At 38.3% G+C, this 27,364-nt stretch overlaps 1 protein-coding gene and 1 long non-coding RNA gene across 2 annotated transcripts in view; one reads left to right on the top strand and one right to left on the bottom strand.

The window, feature by feature from the left end:
• The window catches only part of LOC136254587 (uncharacterized), a 100,807-nt gene that overhangs the window by 50,891 nt on the left and 22,552 nt on the right, over positions 1–27,364 (bottom strand). The window contains exons 4-8 of the mRNA XM_066047336.1: positions 4,253–4,540; positions 3,885–4,136; positions 3,386–3,637; positions 2,888–3,139; positions 798–1,076 (exon numbers count right to left, since the gene is read on the bottom strand). Of these exons, the coding sequence (XP_065903408.1) occupies positions 798–1,076; positions 2,888–3,139; positions 3,386–3,637; positions 3,885–4,136; positions 4,253–4,540 (1,323 nt within the window). The remainder of the gene's footprint in view (positions 1–797; positions 1,077–2,887; positions 3,140–3,385; positions 3,638–3,884; positions 4,137–4,252; positions 4,541–27,364) is intronic.
• LOC136253284 (uncharacterized) lies at positions 11,374–13,583 on the top strand. Its single transcript, XR_010700048.1, has 3 exons — positions 11,374–11,471; positions 12,767–12,838; positions 13,353–13,583. It is a non-coding gene; the product is annotated as an uncharacterized lncRNA (long non-coding RNA).

Genomic DNA, 27,364 nt, shown 5'->3' with positions numbered 1-27,364 from the left:
TCGCCTGAATCATCGTAATTAAAATTTTTGCCATTAACCTACCATCACAGCCATTTCTTGGCCGCCACCTTGGATTTCACATCTTTTTTCACCATGGCCTTTTTGGGGGCCGCACCTTTTTTTACAGCTTGGCTGTTTTTGATTAGATAAAATGTATAGTAGATAAATGTACACATTAAACAATCATATGGACCAACCATGCCCCTAAACAATCAGAACATGCCATCACATTCTTTATGATCAGAGCACATGATTGTTGGATAGAGATAATAATCATAACTAAATCACATGACATGCAGTCTACACGCATGTGTACATTGATTAAATAATAATAATTACATTATTATGCTATAATGATGAATACACCTTATAATGATCTGTGTGCAATAAGCTACGGTTTTGCTATAAAAACTAAATAATTCTGGCAAACCACATCCCTTAATATAAACTCACTTGAGACGTCAGGGAGATTGAGATACTCTAATAAGGCAGTCACAGCTACATGAATATACATAGCTATGCTATAGCAAAACAGTTAGCATGCTATAATTTAAAAATGAAGAAGGGTTCCATCGATAAAATGTAGCGAAACAAGGTATGTGAATGATGTTAGCTATTACGACATAGAGAATCCTTACTTGGGCATTGAACAAATTGTGTAGTAAATGCCAATGTAAGGATTTTCCCACATAGCTACAGTATGTTCTAACAGTTACTATCATGCATATATCTCATATATCTTGTTTCACAACTTTTAATTGCTGTAACCCTCAAATTAATTGTACTAGAATTATTACCTTTAGTAATAAACACATCTCTTTGTGCAATATTATTGGAGGTACACCTCATTTGTGATGTGAAATCATCACTTGGATTAGAAAAGGTCAATGTAGATGAAACATTAGATGTGTTGGTGATCTGTCTCTGAACAGTTCCAGTCTGATTGATCATTATCCATTCAACAACATCAAACATATTGTCAGATCTGCACATTAATTCTAATATGTCATCATTATTGAAATCATTAACTATTGACTGATTCTCAACTTTTCCCCCATCACTGATAATGACTGGATCTGTAAAAATTATATTTAAATGGTACACAAAGAGACACAAGCAGAAATATAACCTTTTAACTTGAACAAAGTTACTCTAATAAAGCAATCACAGTATTCAGAGAAAAGCAGAGTAGCAAACTATGAAGTTGTGAATAAGGATTTTTATGGGTTTTATCAGTGATAATGTGCATATCAGTGATACAATCTATATTATTTAGTGGATGGCAGCTATTCTTAGCAGGTGTTGACCTTTTTTTTAGTTGCTTTTTTTGCTTTCTTGTTTGCTCTTTGACACCAAACTAGAGCCCCCCTGTCTAATAATATCTTGCTATGCCTATGTAAAGGTAATGTAGCTTAAATGAAATAATTATTTCGTTAGGGTGTGGCCAGTACAGTGGTAAAATTAATTGTATGCAAAATCATCTTCTAATTCTTCTTTTTTTCATACGTACGTACAGTACTTCAGTATAATTCACTTAATTAAATAGATTTCAAATTTGGAGAAGCATGGTAAAGTACATAAAATGTGACCAGATTTTACAGAACCGATCCAAATCGCACATCAGGCAAAATCAAACTAACACCACCAGTGGATAGCTGCACTATCGTACTACAAGTTTTGACCCTCAGCACTACTCAAACTACACGAGGCTGGTTTTTACACACGTCTTTTCTGGGCGGTGTGGAGTGCTCAAATGGCGGTTTCAGGCCTTGTGAAGGACCTGGCTTGGCAAGAGTCAGTGGTTTACTGGTGGACAGCCTTATAATGTTGGCCAGACGTGTTCTCTGCTGATTTTGCTACATATCAGCCACTAAGGAGCCAGCACAGCCCTGTAATCTGGTGTCTGGACTCCAATCGTGGTCTGCCTCCATTTTGAGGTCTAACTTTTGCCCTCCCCGCCACCCCCCAGCCTCCACCCCTTTGTGAGCACTCGTGATACTACTTCGCTCGTCCAACTGCTCAGATTTTTTATCTTATTTGGCGGGAAACTGTACAAGAAGTTACAAGTACTGGAAGTGGCTTGAAAGGTAACAGATTGATGCATCTTTTGTGTAAATTTCATACGCGTGCTTGCTATCCTTGGAGAGTTATGCTGGCTTCAATTCTTTAAAACCGTTTATCTCGGAACTTCTAATGTGCGATTTGGATCGTTTTTCCAAAATCCAGTCACAAATGTTCGTAGTGATTAGATTAACAAAACAAGGCCATTATGTGTGATTTTAAAAGAATACAGTGTCTATTTGTCCAGCAGCCAAACAAATATTTTTTTGCCAATAGTTCAGCAGTCACCCATCTTTAACTCCAATATAAAGCAGACTTTAGTATGAAGGTAAGTGTTTTGTGGCATCAAGGTGAGTGAGCAAAGCCTTCATAAAAACCAGGCTAGCTCATTTCAACACACAAATTTCCAGTAGAGAGTTCAGCTACGTACATGTAGTACATTACAAGTCACCCAGTATTGTGTTCATTATAAGCAACAAATAAGCCACTTTGTACAGAGTTCCACAGGTGTTTTATAACAAGTAGCATTTTTGGTACATGATATTCTTTATTCAGCCACATAATATAACAACTCTCTAATTAATTCAAATAATCATATTCTCTTCTTCCTAATAATAATAAAGATAATAATAATAATAAACAAACAAATAAAAGTCAATTCCAAATTTAGGACTTATCATTATAAAAGGAAAGATATCTGTACCAAAAACAATCTAGCCCCCAAAATATCAGGGTGAAAAAAGTTGAATCAAAAGTGGCAGACGCGAAATAGCTGCAATGATGCTAATGTTAATCAATAAAGATTACACAATATGAACTAACTCACCATAGACAGTAACAGTATTACTACTAGATCCAGCATCATTAGTGACAGTACAAGTGTAATTTCCTCCATCAAGTGTAGTTACATTACTAATAGTAAGGTTGTTGGTGTTAGTAGTTGTGTCATTTGAGAATGGGTTAGTCCTGTTCCAACTGTATTTTAATTGTGGTCCACCCTCTGATGAACAAAGTAATTGTAACTGACTCCCATGAGGGTATGTGTTGTCACCAGTGATGTTTACACCATATGGAGCAACTGCGTAGAGAAACAACACAAATTGTTTGTTTGGGAAATAAAGATAATAATAATAATAAACAAACAAATAAAAGTCAATTCCAAATTTAGGACTTATCATTATAAAAGGAAAGATATCTGTACCAAAAACAATCTAGCCCCCAAAATATCAGGGTGAAAAAAGTTGAATCAAAAGTGGCAGACGCGAAATAGCTGCAATGATGCTAATGTTAATCAATAAAGATTACACAATATGAACTAACTCACCATAGACAGTAACAGTATTACTACTAGATCCAGCATCATTAGTGACAGTACAAGTGTAATTTCCTCCATCAAGTGTAGTTACATTACTAATAGTAAGGTTGTTGGTGTTAGTAGTTGTGTCATTTGAGAATGGGTTAGTCCTGTTCCAACTGTATTTTAATTGTGGTCCACCCTCTGATGAACAAAGTAATTGTAACTGACTCCCATGAGGGTATGTGTTGTCACCAGTGATGTTTACACCATATGGAGCAACTGCGTAGAGAAACAACACAAATTGTTTGTTTGGGAAATAAAGATAATAATAATAATAAACAAACAAATAAAAGTCAATTCCAAATTTAGGACTTATCATTATAAAAAGGAAAGATATCTGTACCAAAAACAATCTAGCCCCCAAAATATCAGGGTGAAAAAAGTTGAATCAAAAGTGGCAGCCGCGAAATAGCTGCAATGATGCTAATGTTAATCAATAAAGATTACACAATATGAAGTAACTCACCATAGACAGTAACAGTATTACTACTAGATCCAGCATCATTAGTGACAGTACAAGTGTAATTTCCTCCATCAAGTGTAGTTACATTACTAATAGTAAGGTTGTTGGTGTTAGTAGTTGTGTCATTTGAGAATGGGTTAGTCCTGCTCCAACTGTACTTTAATTGTGGTCCACCCTCTGATGAACAAAGTAATTGTAACTGACTCCCATGAGGGTATGTGTTGTCACCAGTGATGTTTACACCATATGGAGCAACTGCGTAGAGAAACAACACAAATTGTTTGTTTGGGAAAGAAAGAAAAAAATGTTTAAATTGCATACATTTGCATCCTAAATAAACTATCGTATGCAGTAGTTTAGTAATGACTCACCAAACAAAGTATACACATCTGAAGTGTCATTCATTCCATCAATAGTGGCTATACAGTAATAAGTACCAGTAACACTGGTTGATGAAGATGAGATGTTATGAGTTACAGTATCACTACCATTGGCCACTATTGACGATGATGAACTATCATCAAACAACCACATGGTCATGATCCGAGGACCACCACTAGCACTACAAGTCATTAACTGACAGTTGGCAAAGTTGAGTAACAATGAAGTATTGGTTGGTTGTGGAGTGAAGGTGATATCAGTGATGTTAGGTCTGAGAACTACATCAGAAATAAGCCATAGTGATTAACATGTCTATCGTTCACAAGCAATTACACAAAATTCTTTCATTTCTAACTGTTGTAAAACAGCATTTACAAAATACAGTATGTAGAACATGTTGCAATCTATACCAAAACAGGAAAAGAAGGTGTGGCCCGCAAAAAGCCAGGGTGAAAAAAGATGTGAAATCTAAAGTGGTTTAGTGATGAATCGCCAATTTACCAAATGTAGTTCACCGCCAAATTTAATTGATATACGGTATGTGACTAAACTTTACAAAACTGTTTCCAAATCACACATCAGGCAATATCTAACTAACACCACCAGTGGTAAGGTGAGAGCCAAAAATGGCTGTTAATGGCAAAAGGTTTTAATAAATTCAGGTGAATTTATGTTGCTTTCTCCAAGGATTCGGCACCAAATTCACCTGAATTGTCATGAATAAAAATTTTGCCATTAACCTACCATCACAGTCATTTTTGGCTGCCTCCTTTGATTTCATATCTTTGTTTCATCCTGCACTTTATGGGGGCCACACCCTTTTTTGACAGCTTGGCTCTTTAACCATGTCTTTTTGTATTTGTGTACTCCAAAGCTGGCATGTGCCCAGCTTTGAAACTTCTTTTACTTGTCCTTTTCTTTACTGCAGAAAAGTGGAAGAAATCAAGAGCTGAATCCTGCACAGAGATTTGATTGTAACTGAACTCTCTACATGGTGACTTGATTGTAGCTGAACTCTCCAATACACTGATTTATTACATAGCTGAATGCTCTAATAGGGTGACTGCATTATTAAAGTATCTTGATCACGCACTTGTTACACTACTTGTCACACACTTTAGTAGTGTAACTTAGTGATATTTAATCTGATTCCTTGTAAACCACTGAAAGGCCATTCTAAAATAACAAGTAGAAGGAAAAATTACAAATTGTAAGTTGGAAAAAGGATTAAAGAAAAAAAAAGTGAATCAAAGGAATAGTTAAAACAAGGAAGGTTGCCTATACCTGCAGATATACTAATGGACATTACATCCCTAAATGTCAGTCTATAACTAGGACTGAATAAAGGATTAAATGTCCACTTAGAGAATTCAGCCAAATCATTTAGTGTAGACATCAGCTACATAGTCACTCTAGAGAAGTCAGTAAACAAAGAGGTGATTACCCTGTAAAGCTCAGCTATGTTACAAGTTGCCCCATAGAGAGATCAGCTACAGTCAAGTTGCCATGTAGAGAGTTCAGCACCAAACAAGTCACCCTGTGGAGAGATCAGTTACAAACAAATCACCCGGTAGAGAGTTAAGTCACAAACAATGCACCCTTTAGAAATTTCAGCTACAACAAATTGCCCTGTGGAGAGATTAGCTAAACTCAAGCCTATGGAGAGTTCAGCCACAAGCATTTCACCTCTAGAGTTCAGCTACAACAAGTTAACTAGCAAAGTGTTCAGCTGCAAACTAATCACTCATGAAAGGTTCAGTCATAAACAAGTCACCCTCTAGAGAGTTCAACTACAAACAGGTCACCCTGTGGAGAGTAGGCTTGAGTCTATTATGCTCCAAAATTTTCCTATTATGCTTTTTGGCATTTCCCCAATTGTCTGCCTATTATGCTTGTTTTTATGCTTTCCAAAAATGTGTTATGTTTTTATTTTGTGTTTTTCTATGTACAGGAGTGTTCTTCATGTAAATGGAGAAGTGTCATGTGCTCCAGAGTTCACAGGCATATTAGAGCAGGATTCTTAGGGCATGTCTATAGTCCCTCAGAAGCTATACACCTTTTATTGTCTAATACCTTTGTAGTTTTGCATGCAAATAATAAATGTGACCAGGCCTGCAAAAATAGGGCACGTGGGCACATAAAAATTGTCTACATTTTCATAACCTTGTACTCCATTACTTCATGGCCATGAAATTTTTACCACTTATTAAACATTTCTATAAAATACAAGTTACAGAATGAAAATATTTTATCCCAGTACTGAAATATGATATATTATTTGGTGGGGTGTAGTTTGTGCCCACATGCCCTATTTTTGCAGGCCCGGTCAAATATAATTATTATTAATTATGCCTTGTTTCTGACTGATCTTCTGAGTTGTAGCAGTTGGTAGTCAAAGGACAGCACCTGCTCAGTATATTATGTAACTTGCATTAAAAAAAAAAAATAATAATAATAATAATAATAATAATAAATTTATTTTAAAAACGTAACTTGTATTTGCAGCACCATGCCAAAACATATTAGCCTCCTGGGGATAACACTTAAATGGTTCTCATTCTCTCTGTTGCAGGCAATGACTGTTCTATTAGAGTGTTTGACTGTTCTATTAGAGAATCTCGATCTTTTTGAAATATTTTCCTATTAACACCAGACCTGACTATTTTCAATGTCCAGACATTTACTAGCTATTTGACTCAACACTAACCTTTAAAAAATATTATCATCACTCATCAGAGCATCTTCCAATCGAGCTTCCAATAATCATAATCATTATAATTATCACATCTGTTTTATTCAAAATTAGAATGTTATAAATACCTAATTCAATGATTGAAACTCAGCTAAACTACTTTGTCATGGCTTAGTGCTAGTTGGCATGTGACTGCATATGTCCTATAAAACTGAAACCCACAATGAAAAGCATTCATTTTGTCAAGCAGTGTAAACTTGTAGTAGTGCATTACTCTACTCTTTGTCAAGAATCATTTCACCATCTAAAACAGGTTTGCCTTTGACTTTGTGACTGTTATAGCAGAAGTTATATTTATTGTGACAGAAATTTGCCCATTATGCTCCTAATTATGCTCTATTATGCCAGCATTATGCTTTACGCTTTTCCTCCCCTATTATGCCAAAAATTATGCCGGCATAATTGACACAAGCCTAGTGGAGAGTTCGGCTAAAAACAAATTACTTTGAAGAGATTTATGCTTCAAGCCAGCCAAGTTGTGAGCCAACCTGTAGAAGAGAGGACATAATTTTCATACAGTATTAATTTTTGAAATAAAGTCATCAATATAAAAAAAGTATCCAAATATATCTGCACGTATAGGTGACCTTTCTTGTTTTACCATTTATTAGCTATCCCATTGTTTCACTACTTTCTTTGATCCCTAATCAAATTGATTTTTCTTTCTACTTGTTTGTTTTACTTTTTAATAACATAATTATAACAAATAAACCAGTGCATACTACATTAAATGAAATAATGTACCAGAAATTCCATAAAAGTAATTTATCAGAATGTGCACCCAAACAATTAAATATGTAACGGAAAGGGAGGTGGCTTTGCACTTTATTTTCAGCTACAGATCTTTTAGTTTCCATTTGAAAACCAGCGAATTACACGATTGCCTTAATTATTACATATCACGTGGTTCACTCAATGTGTAAGTGTTCAAATAGAATCTAAAACATCTATATGCTTTGCCTGTTATGCAGCATTACAAACAAAGAAAAGTACGAGAAGCATCTCTGCAATTAATCTAGTTGCTACAGAAAATATGGGTGATTAGCCAACACAGCCACAGGGAAGCGCTATCGTGAATCAACACCTTGCGTTTTCAGTGAAAAGAACTGGAACACAAAGGCAGATAAAGGCAAGTCCATGATGCATGTATTGTACGTACTGTGGTTGGCAAAAGGGCACATCTTGGGATGAAGTGACATCAAACAGTGAAGAAATCAAGCCCATAACTTTATCCATTGTTGAGTTTGCTGGAGGCATCAGTTAGTTAGTTAGTTAGTTATGCTGCACCAAAACAATTTAAGGCTCTAATATTTCTATTACTCAGAATGGTCGACTCTATCTTGGATCCCTTATTGGTACTACCAGTTTTGTCCATCAATTTGTTGTTAACAAAGTGCCTGAATGAGTCTCTGAGATTGAAGAATTTTCTAAATTTGCTTCTCAACACACTCACTGTGCATATAGTGCCTTTACACATGAGTGTAATTATCTTTTTTTTAACTGTACTAATTTTTCTGACTTGTTGATTTCTTTACAGAGAGCTATTCATTACATTTACTTGCCTGTCCTGACTGGTTGTTGTTCACCTAACAATCAAGGATGCTCTCTTCTGGCCTTTTCATTGCATTTATGGGGTTAGGAATAATCAATCCCCTGTTAACAAGTGATGTCCAATTCAGAACTTCAGTTGGTGTTACTAATCCTGTCTCCCTACTGATTTCTCGCATTAGTCATACCGGAGAGGTTATGGACTAACAACACTTTGTAACGGTTAAACTGTGCTTACTTAAGCGTCAGCAGCGGCTTGTCTATCTAACTGAATTTCAATAATATGCAACTTTAGCCTTGAGCCACTTAAATTAGATTGCCCGTGAGCCTGGTGCCTCCACTTGGTTATCAGTTTTACCTCTGAGAGACCATGAGTTTCATCTAGATAAGGGTGATTTTCGCGATGCCCTCTGCCTGCGATATGGATGGAAATCTGCTCTACTACCAGCTTTGTGTGTGTGTGTGTGTGTGTGTGTGTGTGTGTGTGTGTGTGTGTGTGTGTGTGTGTGTGTGTGTGTGTGTGTGTGTGTGTGTGTGAGTGTGTGTGTGTGTGTGTGTGTGTCCTTTACAGTTGAGCATGCCTTAAATTGTACTCGGGGAGGATTCTTATTTGTCCGCCATAAAGAAATTTGTGATTCCATTGCTCATTTGCTAAAGGAGATTTGTGATGATGTTTCTGTTGAGCCTGGCCTTCAGCCATTGACTGGGGAAAACCTTGATTGGACATTGCTACTCGTGGTTTTTGGGACATTTCACATCAACTTGCTTATTTTGATGTACGTGTGTCTAATCCCAAGGCTCCATCTTATCAATCAGTACCAGTGTCAACTTGTTATCACTGTAATGGGCAACCTAGGAGGAGAGATTATGACTACCAAGTTCATGATGTGGAGATGGGATGTTTCTCACCTCTTGTATTTTCAGTTACTGGTGGCTGTGGACCAACCGCTGATGTTGTCCTTAAGAGGTTGGCTTCATGCATTGCCACCCGCAAGGGAAAGCCCTACAGTCACACGGTTTGCTGGCTTCGATGTCATATAGAATTTTCCTTAATGCGCTCAGCTGTTTTGTGTTTGTGTGGTTGCCTCTCTGCCCTGGACACATGCATGACCCCTCAATGATTGATTACAAGGGCATCTCCATCTTTAGTTTAGACATTTTGTAGTCATTATTATTTGTTTGTAATACAGTAGTATAATATGCAAATATAAAAAAGTTAGTCAGTCAGCATAAGGTTCTGTTAAATAGATTTTTTTAAATCCCATAAAAACTTTTTTGAAGGATTTGGTGTTGGTCTGAAGACATTTTTGGTTTGGCTTTGTCCAACAAATACTGCCAACAGTGTTAGGACAGTTACTTTTTAGAAGTAACTAGTTACACATTACTTGCAACTGAACTATTTAGTTACAGTTACATATTATCCATAAAATAAAGTAACTATAATCCCATCCAAAAACAGCTTATAGCTGTAAAAAAGTGCGCGTCCAAGTAAAGCAGAGTTAACTGCGACAAAAAGTAATGATATCATAATGCGGCCATGTGCGAGGTGTGCAAGTTGTAAAATTAATATTAGCTAATCAGATAATACAATGCTATTGTTAAAGTGTTAATGAGAACTATGTGATGCTGCTAGTTTTTAAGTGTGTGAGCATCTTCATAAATGCCACATAAATTTATTTCTCAATAAAGCAATGTGTATAGATTCTCTGATAGTAATAAATAGTTTGAGTTTGGCCACCTTTCCTTTGTTCGTAGCATTGCTGTATAGAGGAAAGGCAGCCAAACTCAAACTATTTATTACTATCAGAGAATCTATACACATTGCTTTATTGAGAATTAAATTTATGTGGCATTTATGAAGATGCTCACACACTTAAAAACTAGCAGCATCACATAGTTCTCATTAACACTTTAACAATAACATTGTATTATCTGATTAGCTAATATTAATTTTACAGCTTGCACACCTCGCACATGGCCGCATTATGATATCATTACTTTTTGTCGCAGTTAACTCTGCTTTACTTGGACGCGAACTTTTTTTACAGCTATAAGCTGTTTTTGGTTGGGATTTCAATAGAATAAGCAATGCACTGTTGATAACAATAGGTGAGTTTCCATGGTTTTGACAGAAACCCCAGATTACAGTGACAGAATATTAAAATATAACTGTAATTTTAGTGGCCAGGGTCGCCCACATTGGGGGTAACTGGGGTATTTTGCCCCCTACCACAGCCCGAAAGGGGCCACTTGAATACCTGTTTAAAGAAAGATCGATATACTCTAATAGAGCAGTCAGGATCTAGACCCTTCCTTGCCCCTGGGCCCCTCTTTAACTCTTTTCCCTGGGCCCTCTAATTTCTCTGGACGGCCCTGTTAGTAGCATGCAACTGCAGTCAACTAACACCCATTTTAACTAGTAAACCCTTAACAACACTTTGCCTTTCATCTTGTACTGCATTGAAACGATCAAGATACTCTATTAGAGCAGTCACAAAACAGCTGTAACACAGCAATCAATATTTAGCATAGTTACAACTTCTGCTTAGCATCGGATTGTATAGTATAAATTACTAGCTACTTACAGACTTTACAATATAAAAATATGGCACTTGTAGAAATGTGACTGTTCTATTAGAGTATCTCGATCTACTTCAAGCATTGACTAATTCAAGTGAAGAAGCTACGCCCCTGCCAAGAGATCTTGTGAAATGAAATGAGAATAGTAAAGAAAAGGCAAGTATGTAGAGACAATAGAGGGGCGCGTAATTATGTCCTGTTGTAAATACATGCCCTTAAAATTTTATATTACTACTAAATAAACGCACCAGAATAAGCTTGTGTGGCTGTTGTCTCCAAGGTTGTCTCATTACTTGTCTTTTCGTGTTGAAGGGATTTAGTCGCAATTGGTGAGTTTAACTATACATGTATTTGTGTTGTAAACCTTAATTGTAAAAAGGCGATTAGCACATATCATGCTAAACATGTATTTGTCACAGTAGAGTCTCTCACGAAGTCACAATTATTACGAGACATTGGACCAGGGTAAAAAATTTACTGCTATATTTAGAGGTTGTAGCGTTTGTATACCTTAATACATAATCCCCCATGATCACTAATCACTAATAGTACAGTGAAAACTGGTCATTATTCAGGCCGTAGGGACAAAATTTTCTAACCTTGCCTTTTAAAGAGGTGGCTGCATTATGGGGCCTTAAAAAAAGGTAAGAAGCATGCTGTTCTAACTGGCTATAGAGATGGATTTAGTGTATGACAGCATATGAGACAGTGAGTGCTGGCAGCAAGGGGGCAGCCAATCTGTTAGAACACCAAAAGCACTGCTTCAGACATAGGCAGTTGACTGTCAGCCCCAAGTGTAAAAAGTTTCACTATTGGTCCTTATAAGCTCCTGATGAAGAAAGTGATGAAGTCATTATCCATAGGATATATTTTTCAGAGTATCCATTTCAGTTCTACAATATAGTAGCCAAGCATAAGATGAACATAACACAGCGTTCCAGTAGTTTAGTGGTGACCACAACACTGCCTGAGTTAAACTGTGGTGAGATTTGAGACTACCAGAAGCCCTGGAATGTCTTCAACACATGAAATACCAAATATCTAATGCCTGGCTTTCATCCACAGTGGAACTGTCTTGGTGGCCACTTGTACAGAAGGGAAACAGCTGCCACACAGTCTTGCGAGCGAAACAGCTAGTTGCCACACCCCTTAATTGTCGATTTGTAAAATCTTTAGCAAAATTGTGTGTGCGAGCAAGTGCGATGTGGCAGTGCCGTGTATATGGTTGCTGCCTAGCAGTGACACATCACGAGTATTGAAGTCACAATGCGTTACTGTATCATCCATCTAAATACAATCTCTGAATGTGTCATTTTGTGTAGAGAGCAATCTTTCACAAGAAGTGACCTACAGGTTTCAGTGTATATTGTTAACCATTAATATTGTTCACAATATTGTGAACTATATGTACAGTGAAACCTCACTTAGTGGCCACCTCTTTAATAAGACCACCTCATTATATTGGCCACCTCTAGTAGGTCCCAAATATAGCTAAGCATTACTTATGACCTCATTAATAAGGCCACCTTGTTATTCAGGCCAATTTTTTTAGTCCCACAGCCTGCCATATTAATGAGGTTTCATTGTACTTATGTGAATTTTTATTTTCGTAACTTTTCTTCAGGTTTACTGATGGGCACTATGAAGCATTGTTGAATGGTACGTGTATAATGTGGTGACTTGAAATGCTAAAACAGTACGTAGCATGTCTTGTATGTACATGTAATGTGTTGTAATGTGTCCACACATCCACACATCTTAGAAATAAATATAATTGTATTCTCTATAAATAGTCAGTACCATTGTGCCACTGGGTCATAAGTTGGTTGAGTATGGATCATCCAGGGCACTTGAGTCACATTTTGTCCTGGCCAAGTGGATCTCATCCACTGACAGAATATACAGGATCAGATCACGTGTATAAATTACGGTGGAACTTGTTTATTGCCACCTTCACTCATTCAGCAGGTAACAGTGTATAAATTCTCAATTGGAATTGGCTTTTCAAGAGTGGTTGTCTTTCTATACTAGTGGCCATTAAGATGGGTTGTACTGATAGAGTGTACATACTAGAAATGCAACAATATCCTCCACTTAGTGTCGTTTGATAGTGATGCAATGGAGACTATGTATTATTGCATTTAAATACTATACTATTATATTGCAACTCTAGCACGTATTTATAACAGGAATGTTTGTTAACTGTTTAGACATACTGGAGCCACACCCACTCATCTGGATTCTACAAATGGAGTCATACCAACTTGTTGTCATCATACTTACTCGTTACTCCCATTGTGTTTGGATGAATATACATGCCGTCATGTGAGACTTGCTACCATGGCGGGCCACTGGAAAACATTTGCATAGCAGTTATATTACAGTCATTATTGTACAATTCTTACATTATTGTTGTGAAAAGTGTTTGGTATTCATGTGTCTCCTCTGTATGTTGTAATTACATGTGTAATTTTATGTGGGGGTGCTATAAAATGCAATAATGCATGGTGACAATTGTATTAGGCGATTTTGCACACTTCCTTTTAAGCTAGCTACATGTGCTAATTACTCACAGCTTGAGTCAACAACTGGTAACCGCAGTTGTACTCTTGTGTCATTCTTTAAGCCGCGCCCTTAGAGGACATATTATGTGGGGGCGACTAATTTCAAAACGAAGGATGGTATGCAGCACCATAGATTATATCTATGGACTATAATCTATGGCAGCACACTTCTTGGTGGCTATATGCACTGATTAACTACATAGAGCGCCAGTTCATCAATACCCAGTGACCGCAGTTGTGCTCTGCGTCATTCTTTAAATTCCAAGTAAAATTCTTAGAGAGCAAATGACGTGGGGGCGACTAAATTCAAATTTCAAACTAGCCATTCTCGAAAACAAATGTTTCAATCTGAACGAAACTTTTAGAACAGTCTAAAGACACATTGCCCTACATGCCAAGCGAGTATTGAGGAAAACAACAATCTGGGATTTGTATTTGGCCTCTAGGTCGACTGAGGACGACTGAAACTTCGTTTGGTGCTGAAATCACGACTGTAGGGTAATCATGTATGGTGAAATCGATGATGTGAATCTTGAGGTGATTGAGTGAATACTGAAGCGATAACAGGGCGATCAATGTTCGGAATGCACAAAGGAATGCAAGGCATACACCTGCGGTTGCGTCTAACCACGTGCGATAAAAAATATATATATATTTTTAAATGAAACTTCCCCTTTGATGTCGGCAACCTCGATCACGAAACAATCGGCATGGATTTGCTTCACTGCTTGTGTGGTAGTTACTAGTGACACGATGAGTTCAACTCCAGAGTTTCAGAGAGATAGCGTAAGTGACGGGTGGATTACAGGAAGGCCGAATTTGACAACGTTCGTTCTTGTAAAATCCTCACGTAGTGGTTGCATCATTTATTGTCTGCGGCGCGCGTTTCTGCTTTACTGGCCGCGCGACTCACTACCGTGAGTCTTGATAATATTACGCATTATATTACTTTGTGTCCACAACCTTAAGCTGTCACATGTGAAACTACCACTTTATCATGTGACATGATTGCGTTGTTGGACAATGTGCAAATCTTGGCTATGAGTAAGAAGCTGGTGACTAAGCTTCATTCAGTAGGCTTCATTATTTCATTGTGGCTAGGCATTACTCAGTGGATCACTAACGAGATTAGTAACTTCGTTACTTGTAGTAATAATATTACATAATTTACAGAACTATATTACTTAGGTAATGCATTACATTTGTAAGTAAAGTAACTTGAGTTATATTACCTGTTTTATAGCGTATTTCGTCATATTGCTTAGTTACCACAAAAGTAATAATATGATGCAACGCATTACCCCCAACACTGACTGCAAAGATGTCATGAAGGGAAATTGAGGCTGTATTACTCCATCCTGTTAGTCAAGACTAAGCTCCAGACAACTGAAAGGGCCTGTTCATTTGAACAACTTCCAGCCTGGGTGAATAGAACATGAACCATCGTACTGAGACAGGTCATAGATCTAAGCACCACTGCTACTATGATCAAAGGTAAGCTATGCACATGGGCTTATGTGCTTCCCAATTTTGGCACAGTACGTACTTCAATAAGCTGTACAGAACTTAATAACTACTCACAAGTTACACTGTAACTACAGTGTAGCTAGCTGTGCTACAACAAAAAACTAAACAGACTAGTACTTTAAAACATTCTTAATTTAAAAAAGAAGTAGGGATCTATGCAATAAAAAGTAGTGAAACAAGAGATGAATGATGCTATTACATGCAGCATAGCTTTATGGGAAAGTCCCTACTTTGGAACATTAGCTATAATTTTGCTCAATGCCAAAGTAGGGACTTTCCCACCGAGCTATGTTGTAATGCCATCATTCATCTCTTGTTTCACTACTTTTTATTGCATAGATCCCTACTTCATTTTTAAATTGATAATTTTTAAAAATATTATTATATAATCATTACCTACTGTATGATTAATGTACCTATTTACCAATTTGTTGTACAATGTTATATCAGCATTTTACAGCGTCCTTAGCAAATTACTGTGGAGATATTGGCTTTTTTTTAGGGGTCTCACCAATCATATCAGCAGAAACATCAAGGAGACTGTTATCCATATCGTCATTAATGCTACTTATGGGGTGGAGAAAAAATTAATTTAAAGTCATCCTGTAGAAAGATCAGCTACATTTCAAAACACCCTGTAGAAAGGTCAGCTTGAAACAAATCACCCCATAGAGACATCAGTTAGAAACAAGTCACCCTGTAGAGAGATCAGCTTGAAACAGTTACCCTGTAGAAACAACTAGAAACAGATCACCCTGTAGAGAGATCAGCTAGAAACAAGATACCCTGTGGAGAGCTCAGCTAAAACAAGTCACCGTGTAGAAAAATCAGCTACATTTCAAATCACTCTGTAGAAAGGTCAGCTTGAAACATATCACCCCATAGAAGGATCAGTTAAAAACAATTCACCCTGTAGAGAGATCAGATAGAATCAAGTCACCCTGTAGAGGGTTCATCTACAAGAAAACTACTTTGTATAAAGTTCAGTTATCTTGCAATTCTTTCTGTAGAGTTTAGTTATGTTACAAGTCACTTTGTGGTGAGTTCAACTACATACAAACTTTTCACCACGTAGTCTAAGAGTACAGCTACATTATGATTCTCCCTGTAAAAATCTCAGCTACATCAAGACACATGGTAGTGTGTCGTGCGGCCCAAGAAGCCGGCGCGTAACACCCGTGAGTATATTGACAGGAAGAAAGAAAACACAATTTGCACCTCCGTAGCTCTGTGCTGCCTTGATGAAACAAGACGATTTTTGCTGTGGACACTCCCTCCAACTTCAGCACTCCACATTCCAAATTTGAGCGAAATCGCTTCTAGCGTTCCCAGATATGCGACTTCAAAAATTGGCTTAGTTTCTACGTTTTTTTCTTCATAATTTTCTTCCTCTTTTCGCACACTTACAAAAACTGCTATAAAACGCGAACGATATATCCGATTGCCTTGAAATTTGGCACACAGAAGGGGGGTATAAAGGCGCATCTCTGTACCAACAATGGCTAGGATACGATAAATAGGAAAAGAGATATGATCGATTATTCACGAAAAATAACACCAATATGTTGTCACGCCTACAGGGTAAACCGCGTATGGGAAGAAGCTGAAAATCGGTGGGTGAATAGGTTAACTATTGAACCTCAAACCTTTTGTGGTTTGAAAGAAATCGAGCTAAAAACGAGGAAGATACAACGAAAAAATCAACAGTGTGTAACAATTACGCAATCGAGATTAGCTAATAAAAAACGACTACTTGCCACGCCTACCAGATAAACTGCTAGGGCGAATGCTTTGAAAATCGCTGTATAGAAGGAGTAATCACCTTAGAAAGGCTCTTCAATGGTGTAGAAGAATCAGACTTAAAACCACGGAGTTATAACACGAAATCCAACTTGGTGCAGCAAGTGCGAGATCGAGATACTCTAATAGAGCAGTCATCCTAATAGAGCAGTCACCCTGAAGAGAATTCAAGAGATTAGCTAGAAACAAGTAACCTGTATAGAGATCAGCTAGAAACAAGTCACCCCGTAGAGAGATCAGCTACAAACAATTCACCCTGTAGAGAGATCAGCTACAAAGAATTCACCCTGTAGAGAGATCAGCTAGAAAAAATTTCTTTGTAGGGAGTTCATGCAACTATGAAAAGGGATAGTTCATGATTAGCTAGAAGAAATCACCTTGTAGAGTTCAGCTACAAAGAAACTACCATGTAGAGAGTTTAGCTGCAAACAAATCACCTGTAGATAGTTCAGCTACAAACAAATCTCCCTGTAGAGAGATCAGCCAGAAGAAGTTTCCTTGTAGAGAGTTCAGCTACAAACAAATCACCCTGTAGAGAGATCAGCTAGAAGAAGTCACCTTGCAGAGAGTTCAGTTACAAAGAAACCATCATGTAGAAAGTTCAGCTACAAACTAGTGACCTTGTAGAGACATCAGCTAAAAGAAGTTACCTTATAGAGAGTTCAGCTACAGAGAAACTATCATGTAGAGAGTTCAGCTGCAAACAAATCACAGTTAGAGAGTTCAGCTACAAGCAAATCTCCCTGTAGAGAGATCAGCTAGACGAAGTTTCATTGTAGAGAGTTCAGCTACAAACAAATCGCCCTGTAGAAAGATCAGCTAGAAGAAATTACCTTGTAGAGAGTTCAGCTACAAAGAAACCATCATGTAGAGAGTTCAGCTGCAAACAAATCACCCTGTAGAGAGTTCAGCTACAAACAAATCTTCCTGTAGAGAGATCAGCTAGAAGAAGTTACCTTGTGGAGAGTTCAACTTCAAAGAAACCATTATGTAGAGAGTTCAGCTGCAAACAACTCACCTGTAGAGAGTTCAGTTACAAACAAATCTCCCTGTAGAGAGATCAGCTAGAAGAAGTTTCCTTGTAGAGAGTTCAGCTACAAACAAATCACCCTCTAGAAAGATCAGCTAGAAGAAGTCACCTTGTAGAGAGTTCAGTTACAAAGAAACCACCATATAGAGAGTTCAGCTACAAACTAGTGACCTTGTAGAGACATCAGTTACCTTGTAGAGAGTTCAGTTACAAAGAAACCATCATGTAGAGAGTTCAGCTATAAACAAATCACCCTGTAGAAAGATCAGCTAGAAGAAGTTACCTTGTGGAGAGTTCAGTTACAAGAAACCATCATGTAGAGAGTTCAGCTGCAAACAAATCACTTGTAGAGTGTTCAGCTACAAACAAATCTCCCTGTAGAGAGATCAGCTAGAAGAAGTTACTTTGTAGAGAGTTCAGCTACAAAGAAACCATCATGTAGAGAGTTCAGCTGCAAACAAATCACCTGTAGAGTTCAGCTACAAACAAATCTCCCTGTAGAGAGATCAGCTAGAAGAAGTATCCTTGTAGAGGGTTCAGCTACAAACAAATCACCCTGTAGAAAGATCAGCTAGAAGGAGTCACCTTGTAAAGAGTTCAGTTACAAAGAAATCATCATGTAGAGAGTTCAGCTACAAACTAGTAACCTTGTAGAGACATCAGCTAAAAGAAATTACCTTGTAGAGAGTTCATCTACAAAGAACCATCATGTAGAGAGTTCAGCTACAAACTAGTAACCTTGTAGAGACATCAGCTGCAAAGAAATCACCTGTAGAGAGTTCAGTTATAAACAAATCACCCTGTAGAGAGATCAGCTAGAAGAAATTACCTTTTAGAGAGTTCAGTTACAAAGAAACTACTATGTAGAGTGTTCAGCTTCAAAGAAATCACCCTGTAGAAAATTCAGCCACAAACAAATTGCCCTGTAGAAAGATCAGTTAGAAGAAGTTACGTTGTAGAGAGTTCAGCTACAAAGAAACCATTCTGTAAAGAACTCAGCTGCAAACAAATCACCTGTACAGAATTCAGCTTCAAACAAATCACCCTGTGGAGAGATCAGCTAGAAGAAGTTACCTTGTAGATTGTTCAGCTACTAACAATTCACCCTGTAGAGAGGGCAGCAAGAAGAAGTCACCTTGTAGAGTGTTCAGTTACAAAGAAACCACCATGGAGAGTTCTGTAATAAATATAATATGTAATATATATATAATTTGTACATTTACTGATAAAATCAGATATTTAAAGTACATTTGCTTCATCTTTTCTTCTCCCTGTGGTAAAGAAAAAAAAGACAAGTTAAAAAAGTCCCAAAGCCGGCCTATGGTATACAAATACAAAAAGAAATGAAATCTAATCCAAAACAGCCAAGCTGTAAAAAAAAACAGTGCGGCCCTCAAAAAGGCTATGGTGAAAAAAGATGTGAAATCCAAGGTGGCGGCCAGGAAATGGCTGTGATGGTAGGTTAATGGTAAAAATTTTAATAACGGCAATTTTTTATTTTTTGCCAAGACAAAGTGGCACAAAAATTCACCTGAATTGTCGTTATTAAAATTTTTACCATTAACCTACCATCACAGCCATTTCTTGGCCGCCACCTTGGATTTCACATATTTTTTCACCATAGCCTTTTTGAGGGCCGCACTGTTTTTTTACAGCTTGGCTGTTTTGGATTAGATACACATTTCTCTGTAGAGTATTCACATTGAGTTAATGATTAATCAACACAAATAACGTTTAAATGATCATTTAAATGAATTAATTTTGGAACGAACAGCGAGCACGCTGCATAGTCTATTATGTAACGACCAAGCCACAACCACAGACATCAATTTAAAAAAAATTCACAAAGCAAATTGAAATCAAATCAGGAGATACCACACATGCCACTCATCCATCGATATATCAGATCCTTGGGTGAAAGGTCACCATTGCTCCCTTTCTGTGGCTTAAGATAATAGCAAGAGTCTGGGAGGGGACTATTGCTAGCCTTGCCCCAGACATCTCACTATCCCAAGTATCTGTCAAAAAGGAAAAAAATCCAATATTAACACCTTACATTTCCCCTCCACACTACAATAAAAAAGTAATACAAAACAAAATATCCCATGGCTGTCGAGGCCTTGTACACTTACCAAACCCCTCCACAATCATTTGACTGTGTGAGGTCTACAGTAGTAACAAACATGTGAAGGATAAACAGATGGCCAGCCGGAACCAGCAGTGAAGTGGATATGGAGCTGAACACTGTTACAGTTGAGTAAGGTGAGTGAACAACATTAATTGTAAATAATATTGTTAAATGTGCATATATAGCTAAACAATTAAACAATAAAATAATTTTCTCCTTAATGAACATCATTCCATAGAAAAGAAAAAGACAAGTTAAAAATAATACCCAAAGCTGGCCATAGGCTGGTTTTAGGCATCAAATTACAAGAAGATACGATATCTAATCAAAAACAGACAAGCTGTAAAAAAAGGGTGCGGCCTTCAAAAAAGCCAGGGTGAAAAGAGATGTGAAATTCAAGGTGACGGTCAAGAAATGATGGTTAATGGCAAAAATTTTAATAACAACAATTCAGGTGAATTTGGTGCCAAATCCTAGTGAAACTTGGAGAAGGCAACAGGATTTTTGCAATTAACCTACCATTACAGCTTTTTCTTGGCCGCCACCTTGGATTTCACATATTTTTCACCCTGGCTTTTTTGGAGGCCGCACCTTTTTTTACAGCTTGTCTCTTTTTGATTAGACATTACTTACTGTATGATTAATGTACCTATTTACCAATTTTCAGATGCTTGCATTTCTAGTTTGCCTGGTAGGTGTGGCAAACAATAGTTCTTCATTGAAAAAACTTGATCATGTGCTTGTTGTACATGGTTGACATTTTTGTTACAACTCCATGACTGTTAGTGGGATTTCTTTCAAACCACAAAAGGTTTACACTATGATGCTTAGGCCATACCTATTTGATCTTCTGTTGCGCGGGCAAAACTATTTTAAATTTGGGTAGGTAAGTCGGTTTGAAAATGAAAATGACAAAAATTTTAAACAAAGGCATACAAAATGCAAACAATAAATGTAGCTATAATAGTACAATTTTAAACATAAACAGTTAAAATCTAGGTTTCATATTATTAGACTGCCTGGTTGCAAGGCTCTAATATATATATAGAATTAGTTTGATACTAACCTTGTGAGCATTCAAAAGCTGGTCAGTCTGTGAAATCTCCACTTTCAGTACTCTTCTAGTAGCATCAGATTTGAATGACTTTAAAAATAAATCTTTCCCATTGTATCTGCACAATTTAGAGCGTTGGACGATCTTCAATGGTCCCTTTTTGGCTATAGCACAATGATGTTGATGCCATGTTGTCTTTAATAAAGAACACGTGATCCGCGCACGTGATTTTCAAAATTATTTCATTTGAAGAAAAACGCAGTCGGTCGGGCCCGCGTAACATAAGATCAAATAGGTATGGCCTTACTTAATTTTGAAAAATTATGAATAACTCCCTTGCTCTTACTCTGATGTGTACATAATTTATACTGACATTATTCTGCAGTATGTTCTTACTACCCTCCAAATTTGAAGAAAATTGACTAAACCATATGCTAGTTAAAGTAATTTTTCTAAGTTGAGTGAAAAGATGATGAAAATATGAAAAAACTAAGATGAACTTTGAAGGTGCATAGCTCAGTGACGGCTGGATAGATTCAGCTCAAATTGTATACAGGAGGTGTCCCATCCTGAGGGAGTTTCCAAAGCAAAGATGGTTAATTTCTGATCAGGTACTACCAAACTACAAATGCGTGAAAAAAGAATTTTCAAAATACACACTTCTCTGTCACACACCTGCACTAGTTGTATTTGGCCACATGACACACCAATGGCGGATCTAGGATTTTTAAAAGGGGGTTTCTGAAAGTTGTAATAACTCAATGAGGTATCTGATGACATTTGTTATTAGCGCTTTATTTCTCCAGAAAATTTTGAGATTTTAGAAGCTCTGAGATCGGATTTTAGGCTACTTTTAGGCTACTTTTAGTTAGGAATTACAATAAATCCAATGCTTTAAACTGCAAATACTATAGCTAACTATATGGCAAATATGATGGCTACCCCGGTATAAGCTGTAGCTTTGAATGCTCTATTAGAGTATCTTGATCATTTTTAATGCAGTGGGAGATGAAAAGTGAAGTGTTGCTGAGGGTTTAATAGCTATAAATGGTGTCAGTTAAGTGCAGCTGCATGCATGCTACTGAAATACAGTAGTATATAGTTGTTTGATATGACAAATTGTCAGTACAACAATGTTTATGTATTTAGATTTCCACTGAGCTAAATTTAAAAGGGGGTTACTCATCTAGATCTGCCACCGCACACTATAATCAGGACAGACAATTTTGGAACAACAAAGAAAACGTGATTTTGCACATTCATACTGTACTTCAGTAATGGATTAACAAAAATAGCCCATTTTCTATGAAACATCCCTCAGGGTGGGACATCTTCCACACCAAATTTGAGCTAAATTTAAACAGCTGTCTTTGAGATACACACATTTTTAACTTGTCTTAATTTCTCTTCTTCCATTAATTTTATATTTATGTAGTTTAAAATACCTTTAAACAAAGTTAATGTTGAACTTGATGGCGGCCTCGAGCATTCACTCTTAGACACGAGACATTAATAAGAATAACGACGCACTAATAAGAATCCTAGCACATGCGCAGTAGCACGTGGCATTAGTTGTTAGACAAGTGTTATCAATTGTTATCAAGATGCCTACGAAGGCAGTAGGAAAGAAATCGAAATCGTCCGTAAAGAATGGAACAGGAAGAAACGCTCAGCAGAAGAAGAAATCCCCGCCTAAGAAGCCTCCTGTTAAAAACTAGATCATCCGCTGTCTCGCCCGCCACCGAATCTTCCGCTAAGGCAGGAACGAAGCGGGGAAGACAAGCTGAAAGTCCCGGAGCCCGACGAGAGAAGAGATCAAAGACGCGTCCCTTAACAACTGCTGACATTCTGGACATCGTGTCGGCAGTGGTCAGGGGCATGCTACAGTCTGCGGAGGGAGGCCACCCCAAGTTCCTCTACACGCCAGAAGAGAGCAAGTCGTCACAAGCAGAAGAACACAGATCAGCCTAGCCAAGCAACCCGTCGTCGCGTTACTCGCACAACGCCTACTCCTGAGACGGACGACAGTTCCAACGAAGGAGACGCCGACCACGAGGATTTTGGTAAGTTATGTAGTAGTGCGTGTTATGTCCGTGTAATGTTTCGTTTTACAAAATAATAAAGTGCACTATGCAAAGCCTTCTTTATAACGCGCACCATGTAAAGGCTTCTTGTAAGGCGCACCATGCACAAGCCTATGCTTTATATGTATACCATACTTTATGTAGCCCGCACCATGTTCTAGCCTTCAGTTAATAGCCATCCTTATTACGCCATGCCTAAGCCTCTTACTGTTTGATTATGATTATGATTAGATACTGGAAAGACAGCACTCAGTGCTGGTTACATCCAGGAGGGGGGGGGACCCTCAAAACAAAAAGGGGGTTAATTACAACAAATCTAGTCCAAAAATACAATTATTAAACTGTTCTAGTGACTCTGTATCGATGATGTGATTAGGGAGGTTATTCCATTGCTTGATAGTTCTTGGAAAGTAACTCTGTTGGTAAGCAAGTGTTCTAGTTGGAGGAATTATATATCTGTATTGGTGATGCAATCTAGTTGGATATGAAGTAGGCTTGAAATACTCAGGGAGCTGGATAGATGGCAAAGCGTGATGTAATACTCTATATAGTAAGTTCAAACGATCAATACATCTTCTGCTCTGTAGGCTCTTCCAATGCAGTTGATCCAACAGGTAAGTGACACTACTCATTGGATTGTAATCCGATGCTACCCATCTTGCAGCACGACGTTGTACCTTCTCTAAAGTATTGATTAAGTATAGCTGGTGAGGGTCCCAGACACAACTAGCATATTCCAGCAGAGGACGTATTGATGTTAAATAGGCTGTTATCTTAACTTCTTTGGAGCATTTACTTATATTACGTTTAAGAAAGTTGAGACTTTTAGTTGCTTTGCCGCAAAGATGATCGATGTGGTGGGACCAAGACATTGATTGGTGGAATATGACCCCTAGATATGGATGCTGACTCTTCAGTTTCCTCCAAAAAAAAAAAAAGCCTTCCAATTGTAGTATGCACCATGCTCTAGCCTCATTCAAGGGGTATCTCATAATACCATGCCTAAGCCTCTTACTATGTTTACTTAATGCAGGCCATATAATGTTAAAAAATCAGACGTTGTTCAATCCCCACCCCCACCCTTCTCATTGTCTCTTGTGTCCTGTTCTGCAGATGAGTCCACTGATGGCTGTGAACTCCCTCATATCCGGCAGTTGGAAGTCCATCCAGATTCCGATGATCTCCTTAGCATTGACAGCCATGATTCGGATGATACATCCCCTTCGGAGAAGTCATGCCCACTAGTGTTAATAAGTAATGGCCTCCCTCCCATCCCATCCAGACTGATGAAGCGCGTGGAGAATGGATTGTTTGTTGAGATGGCAGAACTTCTGCCAAGCCACCTGGACTTAGCTGACCTCAACATTAATGAAGGGCAGGTCGCATCATGCAAGCGACTTCCTACAGTGACAGATATAATTGATTGGATCCAGTGCTTTGCAGTATATATGGCAATTATTTCCCACCATAAACCCTAGAGAATTGCTGACCTCCTAGGATACCAGAGCCTAATAATTGGGGCATCAATGGACTGTCGCGAAGGCAAGTGGGTTATTTATGATCGTCGCTTTTGCTTAAAAGCATCGGCCTCTCAGAATGCTCTATGGTCTGTTATAGATGTTACACTCTGGAATATGACTTCCCCAGAAAGGGCTATTCAGAGTCGTCAGCAGGCAGGCTCCACCCCCTATGCTTCAAACCTTCCCAATGGTCACAACGCCAATATCAATACCAACCAATTTGCCTGGACTGGAACGAAAATCCTAATGGATGCTCTCGGTCGCCCTGCCGCTTCAAGCATATTTGCTACCGATATGTTCATAATCCCAGAGCCCAAGACAAGAATCACAAGGCCTCCCAGTGTACATACAGGCAGAAGGACAGGCAGCACAACCAATCTTGACTTGATTGATTTGTTGTTTTTTCCTTTCTTTGTTAACTGACTTTAGGCCAATACTGATAGTAGTTTCTTTTCTTTCCATATGATTTGTTGTGTAATAACACTATTTAGTCAATATAATATTATGCAATATTATGTGTGGTGATAAGTATGCACAATGCTGACAGTCTAATTATCGACACCTTATCCCCTCGCAGTGTTGTCAGAACAACATATTATTGGTGTGCACACTAAGGACTTGCGTTGTAACTACAGTGACTGGATCTCATCTTGGACCAATCACCTGAGCCACCAGCTATCTGATGTCAAAGTACCACCTGTGGCCAGGGCAGTCAACACACCACTAGATGCAAGCAACTGGAAAAAATTGCTGGTAGATCACCCTAACAGACCATTGGTCGACTTTTTTATTTCCGGTATCACAGAGGGCTTTCGCATTGGCTTCAAAGAGCAATTAACTCCATTGAAATCCGTCAAGCAAAATCTGAGTTGTGCTCTTCAACACCCTAACACAGTAGAGAACTACCCTCTTGCCCTAGAGAAGGTTGAAAGCCCCTTCCCCAATCTCTAACCTTTTTGGGAATCTCTCTGGATACTCAACTCATGCTGGCCCGCCTACCTGATAAAAAACTCTCAAGAATCCAGAACGAAGTTTCAGCTTGGCTATCTCGCAGAAAAACACCAAAAAGGGCTATCTTATCCCGGGTAGGCTTGCTGCAGCATGCCACTAAGGTGGTAACACCAGGAAGGACCTTTGTGTCCAGAATGTACAGACTAGCAGCTTGCCTCAAAAAATTATCTCACTTTACGCGTCTCACAAGCGGCTTCCACACAGATCTTAGGTGGTGGCACCTCTTCATCACACATTGGAACGGGTTCAGTTTTATCAACGGCTCCACTCCAGACTATATAATTGCCTCAGACACATCAGGGTCCTGGGGCTGTGGAGCAGTATTTGGATTTCAGTGGCTGCAACTAGCATGGTCAAAAGACTGGGCACAAATCGACATACCGTAATGGCGAAGGAGTTAGCACCAATTGTTTTAAGCTGCGCTATTTGGGGACCACTACTATCAGGCAGCAGAGTGGAATTCCACCGTGACAACAGCAGTGTTGTTGACTCCATTACCAAAGGATCCTCAAAGGAAATAATGGTCATGCACCTCTTACACTGTCTCTGGTTCTTCTCAGCTCATTTTGATATAAAGATCTCAGCTTGCCATATTCCAGGCACGTCGAATACTGCCGCAGACCAGTTATCCAGAAACAGATCAACAGAATTCTTAAAGCTACACCCTCACACCTGCCGCTCCCCTGCATCAATCCTAATGTCACTGTTGAAGCTCATATCACCCCGGAGACAAGACTGGACTTCTCCCTCCTTTCTTCGTCACTTCAAGCGAACCATCAATACACTGCAAGGGTCTCCACCTGCAAGAAATAAAAAACCACATACTTAATGAGCTCACATAAAACAATGCTACAACATAATTGACCACACACTTGTTGTTCAGTGTAATTGATTTATGCTGTTCATTGTAATTGCTGTATGATTAACTTAGTTGATAATTTATTTGCCATTCTTGTTACAAAATCCCAATAGACACTTGCAAACAAGGCCACACATATATACTTAAATTCCATTTGTAGACCTACCAAGGAGTACTCACCTCAACAATCTACTGAACAAAGCCCAAAAGCTACTACATCATGGACTGGCCAAATCCAGCAGAAACACCTACACGGCTGGACAAAGACGATATGTTAACTTCTGCAAAATGGCAAGGATTCACCCGATCCCAACATCCGAGTGCACCCTAACTCTGTTCATATCGCACCTAGCTACCTCCAACATCTCGCAGGGAACTATCAAGGTGTATCTATCAGCAGTTAGACACATGCATGTATGCAAGGGGCTTCATAACCACTTCAACCGCCAAATCACTCCTAGGCTCCATCTCATCTTAAGGGGAATCAAAAAGCACCAAGCAGGCATGCACTGAGGAAAAACCCGACTGCCGATTACCATCCAGATGCTCTATAACATAAAAGCCCTCCTATCAAAGAAACCTCCTTCCTATTATAATACCACACTCTGGGCTATGTGCTGTCTTGCCTTTTTTTGGGGTTCTTAA

Source organism: Dysidea avara, chromosome 4 (assembly GCF_963678975.1).
Source record: "Dysidea avara chromosome 4, odDysAvar1.4, whole genome shotgun sequence".
NCBI classification, from domain to species: domain Eukaryota; kingdom Metazoa; phylum Porifera; class Demospongiae; order Dictyoceratida; family Dysideidae; genus Dysidea; species Dysidea avara.
This window is presented reverse-complemented; position numbering and strand designations above follow the sequence as displayed.